An 8,393-nucleotide genomic window follows, 5' to 3' on the forward strand; every position below is an offset into this window, starting at 1 on the left:
GGGGTCGATCAGTGTTGCATGGTTTCACCTCAATCAAGACATTCAGCTCCACAGCTCCTCCCTGTGGAGGAGGAGGGTCAGTGTTCCATTGTGTTGAAGTCAAACAAAAAACCACAATGGAACACCAAAACCACAATGGAACTCCCTGCTGGGACATTAGATATTCATAGAATTAGAAATAAAGCTTAGGGCTGTCTCCAAATGTATTTATTTTATTTTCAGTAAAATTAACAATCTAACTATTAATTTAGCGAATGTCTGTCTACCATCTGCATGCTGACATCACTGATACGACACAGTTTCGCAGCCATGGTAACCGTCTGTCTGCATGCTGACATTCAGTCATACTCTGACATCATAGTACTGACATCACAGACTGGCCAGGACACCGAACACCATTCATGGGCATAAAGATCTGCCCAACGGGCACTCCAACATTACTTCTGAGACTCCCTCAGATACTGTGCACACCCCTGTGCACACACCCCCAGGCACAGGACTAGTTTGAATTAATTATCCATGAGCACTTAGCAGCCTGACTCAAAAGTGGCCCCACTTAATTGGGGACCTGGAATATTTCAGAGGATGCCTCTATTGTGGGGGAAAGGTTGACAACCACTGACTGCTTTAATTTGTTATCCTCTGGAAATACATTGATGTATCCAGTAGATTTTAACTAAACTAATCTGAACTGAAGAAACAGGTTCTTTTTATACCTACTGTATGTATTGCCCCCCAACAGTTCCTCTGAAGAATCATTATTTGTGTAATCTAAAGGGACATAAGGTCAAGTGGACACCTTAACATTGTGCGTACCTCAATGTTCAATTGGCAACTTGTTTCACCCAAACATGTAAAATAAAAAGAATAAATGCATGCTTCGGAAAATTGGCAGAAAAAGTACATATAGACCTACATGATTTGAAAATACAGTAAAACACCACAGATAAGAGATAATTTAAAAACTTCAATTTGACAGTGTTTCCTGTTCCAAGTTTTGTCTTCTCATATTTTCTGTTTAATTTCTTTCAATTTCACTTGTTTATCCTGTATCTCTATGTGTATGTGTGTGTGTGTGTGTGTGTGTGTGTGTGTGTGTGTGTGTGTGTGTGTGTGTGTGTGTGTGTGTGTGTGTGTGTGTGTGTTCTGTTTGCATGTCAAAGCTCCACCCCTTAACAGACTCATCAGAGACAATAAAAGATTCACCTTCAGCTCAGTTCAGAAACAAAACACAACTTGCAGTGAGGGGGGACAGACTGTCTGAAATAATGCTGACCCAGACTGTCTTTCCACAGCTACAGGAGGGAACAGACTAGTCTGCTGCTGACTAGAACCAGGATTCACTGTGAAAGAAAGACAACTTCAGGGAACCTTGCACCTGGCACAGGAGAGTATTACCACCACTGGTTGATTTCCTGTCTTAATCAGAGAGACATAATGGCTTCACAGACGTCCCTTTCAGAAGAGGATTTTTCCTGTCCTGTGTGTCATGACATCTTTAAAGATCCTGTTGTCCTGTTGTGCAGTCACAGCTTCTGTAAATCCTGTCTGCACACATGGTGGAGAGAGAAGGGAATAAAGCAATGTCCAGTTTGTAAGCAGATATCTTCAATGGACGATCCACCCTGCAACCTGGCTCTGAATAACTTGTGTGAGGCCTTCAAACGGGAGACACACGACCAGAGAGCTTCAAAACGCTGTAGAACTAGAACTTCATCAGAGTATGAGGATCTCATCTGCATTCTGCATGTTGAGAAACCAGAGATCTTCTGTGTGGAATGTCAACATCCAGTGTGTGTTGTGTGTCTGGATTCAGAGGAACACATTGATCACACTTTAAGTCCCATCGATGAAGCTGCACTGGGACACAAGGAGGAAGTCCAGAAATCACTGAAGCCTTTACTGGAGAGACTGAAGGAATTTAATGATCTTAGCAGTAAATATGCACAGACAACATCATACATTAAGCTCCAGGCCCGGTACACAGAGAGTAAGATTAAAGAACAATTTAAAAGGTTCCATCATTTTCTAGAAGAGGAAGAGGAGGCTAGAATCACTGCTCTGAGAGAGGAGGAAGCGATGAAGAGTGACTGGATAAAGACTGATAGAATTTCGGACCTGAGCTACGACATAGAACTCCTTTCACAAACAATCACAGTCGTAGAGCATCAGTTGAGAGCTGAACACAGCTCATTCCTACAGACCTACAAGTACACAGTGGAAAGAATTCGCTCTGCACCCCTGGAACAAAAGTTCCGTCTCTCTGGAGCAGAACTGATAGACGTGGCCAAACACCTGGGCAACCTGACCTTCAGCGTCTGGGACAAGATGAAGGACATTGTCTCCTACACTCCTGTCATTCTGGACCCCAACACTGCCAAACCAGGATACGTCCTGTCTGATGATCTGACCAGTGTGAGAACTGAAATGCAGTGGCTTCCTGACAACCCAGAGAGGTCTGACATCTATGGCTTTGAGGTTCCAGACAATCGAGGGAGGTTTGACCGCTTGGACATCGTCCTGGGTTCTGAGGGCTTTAACTCAGGGGCTCACAGCTGGGATGTTGAGGTTGGAGACAGTAAATACTGGTCACTGGGTGTGCTAGCAGAATCTTTTCAGAGGAAGGGAATTAGTGGAGGTCCATTCTGGAGAATAAGCTCAGGTTCATCCTCAATGGCCTCCTCACCAGGGTCAAACACTAATCTCTCATGGAAGCAGATTCCTCGTAGGATCAGAGTCCAGCTGGACTGGAACAGAGGGAAACTGTCATTCTCTGATCCTGACACTAACACACACATACACACCTTCACACACACTTTCACTGAGACTCTCTTTCCATTCATTAGCACAACTACTACTATGAAGATGTCAGAAACAATGATGATGATCCAGATGATCGATTATTAGAAAATCATTGTTTATATAGCTAGGTAGTGAATTTTCATTATTCTAGCCTATGGTTTTATTTGGTGTGTCGGGATGTCGTGGCTTTGCTTCGCGAACGTTTGACTGACATGTAGTTATGGCATCATATGGTAGTTACATCTTACATTTTGAGTAAACATTTTGAGTGTTTCTATTTTGTAATTGTATCTAAACGATAGGAGCATGAATGATGATGAAAGATTAGCTTTAGTATTTCATGGGATCTAATATAAAACCAAGTGTAATTGGTCAACTGCTTCCTCATACATTACTGCACTATTTTGCATGAACCATTTTACTGAACCATTTAATCCATTGGCTTTTGAAATATCTGGCACTGGATTCAATTGTATATTTTACTTTGAACTTGTGGATCAAACAAGATGCATTGTATTAATTCATTTGAGTGAAATAAAAACAAAACAAAGCTACAGAGGTGGTTCATTATTTATCTTTCTAGTTCTATGAACATCTAGTGTCGCAGCAGGGAGTGAGTAGTGATGCACGGAAGCAGGGCTCCCACTCGCCAGACGAACGCACAAACCGCCATGCCAAAAGGGCTGAGCCCGATTGGCAGGGCTGAGCCCGATTGGCAGGGCTGTGGTGGGCTGGTTCATGGCAACTATGGGAGCTACACACGCATGTCATGCATTGGACTGCAGTGCACAGTCACATGCAATGGCACAAATACCCCCCCACAGTAACCCATTTCAAGAAGACCAAAGTTACCATCGAAAAACATACACGTGCGTGCAGGCCTAGCATTAGGGAGTTAAATAGGGGGATGGCTACCCCTCAAATAATATTTAGAATAGCCATATGGTTTTGTGTGTCAGACTATTCATGTTCTTTTTTTATTTATTCTAACCACTTTAAATAAACAGTATTTATAGCGTCCCTATTCTGTGTCTGTAGTACAGGCAAACGTGGTGAAAGAGGGTGAACAGATTTGGCAAACGTTGCAGATCTACAAGCTGGTGTGTGCAAGAAGCTTTATAGATCTGCTTTGATTTGTTGTCGAGGGGAAGAAAGGAGGTAGACAGTCAAGACCACTTCAACTAGTCCTGACCCAACACTCAAATTAAATAAAAATGTTATGTTGGTCGGAGACCCCTGATGGGATTTTGGTTTAATTCCCATATTTGTATATTCCTTTTCCAGAAGACGTTTCCACCCACAGAGTAAAACCACAGTTTGTCAGAGTCAATGAATATCCCATATTGATTTGAAGACACAATAAAGGGAGACCACACCGGGGAATATGCGTTTTTTTGATAAGTTATATTGAAAGTATAGTCAGAGTTCAAAGTACTGTACAGCAAGTACAGTAGAGCATTTTTCACCCATAGCTTCTCTGAGCACAAAACATAATGATTCACAGATATATGGAGTTACAGAATACATTAGTCACATTCTGATTGGACAATTAAGCATAACAGTGGGCATCAGATGTTTTCGTGTTGTTGGCCCCAGCCCAGTAGCAAGGCCAGATATCATGGCTTGGTAATATCATTTTGTTATCCTGGGTCCTGGGCATTGTGACCTGATTGGCATCTCTCAGCGTCATTCTCCTGCAGGCGTTAGTTAGTTGTTCAAAACATCATGACATTGACTTTTAACACTGAAAATGATATCTATACCGTGTTAAACATTTTAATCTTATCAACCCCCAACCCCCACATCCACTGTGAGAACACACTGATTAGAAATCTACACTGAAACACTTCGGTTGTGTTTCCATTTGAATGCCAGCACATTAGTGGGTAAAAACACTGAACGATGGTGGGGTGACAACTCTTTCACAGCTTTCTACAGAGGTGTCTCATTGCTTTTCTTAAATGTCTATGAATATCTAGTGTCCCAGCAGGGAGTTCCATTGTCCCATTCATGATGGCACGCACGCACGCACCTGGTCCTCTGGTAGTCTAGTGCAGTGGTTCTCAACCTTTTCAGATTTCATCACGGTTATATTGTGAACATAGCAGATCTACATGCTCACAACGCCTCGCAAAACGCGAGGTCTTGTGAGCATGTAGATTGGCTATTTTCACAATGTCTGCCTCTAATATTTGTCCATTTGGCCAATGTTTAATTTGACATTTTAGAGGTATTAAAAAGTGCTTAAATTGTCACTTTAGAAATGTGCAGATACCTTATATACACTTAAACTTTATGTTGGTTTGTTTACTGTTGAGTGAGAAAACAATGTTGCACATTAAGTTAAAGGTGGATGAATATCTAGTGTCCCAGCAGGGAGTTCCATTGTCCCATTCATGGTGGTTTTGGTGTGAAGAAACTCCTTCATTGACTTCAACACAATGGAACATCAGCAACAGGTAACCTCAACAAAGCTGTGAACGACCTGAGAGGCAAGATGGACTTTTTATGCCATCAAAAAAACAACATCAAGCTATAGATGGGTGGCCAGCATTCCTGTCCAGTCCTAGCCTGGGCTGGCTTCCAATTTCGGGCTTTTGATCCGGTCGGGAGCGGAAGAGCTCCTACGTTTTTCTGTAGTCCAAAACGGACTACACTTTGGCCGGAAACAACGATCGGAAACACTTTTAACCCGTACTTGCGCATGCGCCAACTACTTGCGCATGCGCTAAACTGGGTTGAAACTGTTTCCGGTCGTTGTTTCCGGCCAAAGTGTAGTCCGTTTTGGACTACAGAAAAACGTAGGAGCTCTTCCGCTCCCGACCGGATCAAACGGCCCGTTTAGTAAACGAAGACCAGGCTTTCTCTCAGGGGAAAGCCTGGTGAGGCGAGGTTAGTCCAGTCCAAAGGGCCTACTGAGTTTGATAAAGTGAGCGAATGGCCGAAACTTGAAACACATGAATTATGTTAAGACTGCATGCATTCTGTATGATCACCAGGAAAACATTACTAACATAAATGAATCCACCTCAATCTACGTTTAAACCAGCCTATTTATATCTTTCCACTTGTCTTCTAGCTAAGCACAACTTGGCTAAAATATTAGATATTAGAACTGTGCAAATCCATATCCTTAAGGAAAACACCAAATAATGCATGCAGAGTAGATTCAGGACAATACCCACAGTCATTATTAACATTAAAAGAGAGCCTTTGAATGTTATCACCCACATGTATGCTCCATGAGATGCCCCCTCAGCCAGCTAGTTCTGTGACTCAGTTCAAAATCACCATTAGAGACAAACAGAAAATTACAAGTCAACAAAAACACACATATCCAAAAGCAAACTAGGATGGTGTTTGGTCCTAAATATAGAGAATATACAGTGGTAGAAAACCTGCTTGCTGTGACTGATTCAAACCCATCCCAAAAACAGACAGCAAATGCTGAAACATTTTGTTTCAAAAAGCTTTTATCAAACAGCTATACCAAGCTACCCGTACCAATATGTATAGGCCTAACTATTTCTAACTGCCAGTTGTTCCTACTTGCAAAATATGTGATATAGCTCTGTTTAAACAATGCTGTACCCCCACCAATGGTACTGTATATACTTTCCTCAGTTTTTCCAAGTTTGTGTGTGTGTGTGTGGGGGGGGGGGGGGGGGGGTTCAGTTTAGACACGAAACACACAACTTCCAGTGAGGGAGGACAGACTGTCTGAAATACTGCTGACCCAGACTGTCTTTCCACAGCTACAGGAGGGAACAGACTAGTCTGCTGCTGACTAGAACCAGGATTCATTGTGAAAGAAAGACAACTTCAGGGAACCTTGCACCTGGCACAGGAGAGTATTACCACCACTGACTGGTAGATTTCCTGTCTTGATCAGAGATACATAATGGCTTCACAGATGTCCCTTTCAGAAGAGGATTTTTCCTGTCCTGTGTGTTTGGACATCTTTACAGATCCTGTTGTCCTGTTATGCAGCCACAGCTTCTGTAAATCCTGTCTGCAGACTGTGTGGAGTGAGAAGCAATTAATGGACTGTCCAGTTTGTAAGAAGATATCTTCAGTGGATCAACCACCCTGTAACCTGGTTCTGAAGAACTTGTGTGAGGCCTTCATGCAGGACAGACACCAGAGAGCTTTCTGCAGTCTGCACGAGAAGAAACTCAAGTTCTTCTGTCACACATGTAAACAGCTAATGTGTGGTGTGTGTGCTCATTCAGAAAAGGACAACCACAACCTGGGCCACAGTTGGGGAGTCACACCCATCGATCAAGCTGCAAAGGATAATAAGTGTGAAGTCCAGGATGGACTGAAGCCTTTACAGGAGAGACTGAAGGATTTTAATGATCTTAGCAGTAAATATGCACAGACAGCATCATACATTAAGCTCCAGGCCCGGTACACAGAGAGTAAGATTAAAGAACAATTTAAAAAACTACATCGGTTTCTACAAGAGGAAGAGGAGGCTAGAATTACTGCTCTGAGAGAGGAAGAGCAGAGTAAGAGTGACTGCATAAAGGACAATATTTTCAATCTGAGCCGTGACATAGCAGTCCTTTCAGAAACAATCACAGCCATAGAGGAGGAGTTGAGAGCTGACCACCACTCATTCCTACAGAACTACAAGTACACAGTGGAAAGATTCCTGTCTGAACCCCAGGACCAAAAGTTCTGTCTCTCGGGTGCAGAACTGATAGACGTGGCCAAACACCTGGGCAACCTGACCTTCAGCATCTGGGACAAGATGAAGGACATTGTCTCCTACACTCCTGTCATTCTGGACCCCAACACTGCCAAACCAGGATACGTCCTGTCTGATGATCTGACCAGTGTGAGAACCGAAATGCAGTGGCTTCCTGACGACTCAGAGAGGGCTGACATTTATGGCTCTGAGGTTCCCGACAATCCAGAGAGGTTTGACCGCTTGGACATCGTCCTGGGTTCTGAGGGCTTTAACTCAGGGGCTCACAGCTGGGATGTTGAGGTTGGAGACAGTAAATACTGGTCACTGGGTGTGCTAGGAGAGTCTTTTCAGAGGAAGGGAATTAGTGGAGGTCCATTCTGGAGAATAAGCTCAGGTTCATCCTCAATGGCCTCCTCACCAGGGTCAAACACTAATCTCTCATGGAAGCAGATTCCTCGTAGGATCAGAGTCCAGCTGGACTGGAACAGAGGGAAACTGTCATTCTCTGATCCTGACACTAACACACACATACACACCTTCACACACACTTTCACTGAGAGACTCTTTCCATGCATTAGCACAACTACTACTATGAAGATCTCAGAAACAATGATGATGATCCAGATGATCAATTATTAGAAAATAATTGTTTTATAGCGAGGTAGCAAAATGTCATTATTCTAGCCTATGGTTTTATTTGGTGTGTTGGGATGTTATGGCTTCGCGAACGTTAGAAAGCTTACACTTTAGTATTTCATGGGATCTATTGTAAATATACCCAAGTGTAATTGGTCAACTGCTTCCTCATACAATAAACATTACTGTACCATTTTGCATGAATGTTTTACTGAACCATTTAATCCATTGGCTTTTGAAATATCTGGCACTGGATTGT

General features: G+C 42.9%; 1 protein-coding gene across 1 annotated transcript; it reads left to right on the forward strand.

The window, feature by feature from the left end:
- Positions 1–6,844: 6,844 nt before the first annotated feature.
- On the forward strand, positions 6,845–8,137 carry LOC308300365 (E3 ubiquitin-protein ligase TRIM35-like; the record flags this gene model as incomplete). The annotated part of the gene is made up of 1 exon (XM_080744181.1): positions 6,845–8,137. The coding sequence occupies one exon, from the start codon at positions 6,845–6,847 to the stop codon at positions 8,135–8,137; it is 1,293 nt and encodes a 430-aa protein (XP_080600307.1).
- Between the last annotated feature and the right edge of the window lie 256 nt (positions 8,138–8,393).

This window comes from Nannobrachium achirus (assembly GCF_963921795.1).
Source record: "Nannobrachium achirus genome assembly, chromosome: 2".
Lineage (NCBI taxonomy): Eukaryota > Metazoa > Chordata > Actinopteri > Myctophiformes > Myctophidae > Nannobrachium > Nannobrachium achirus.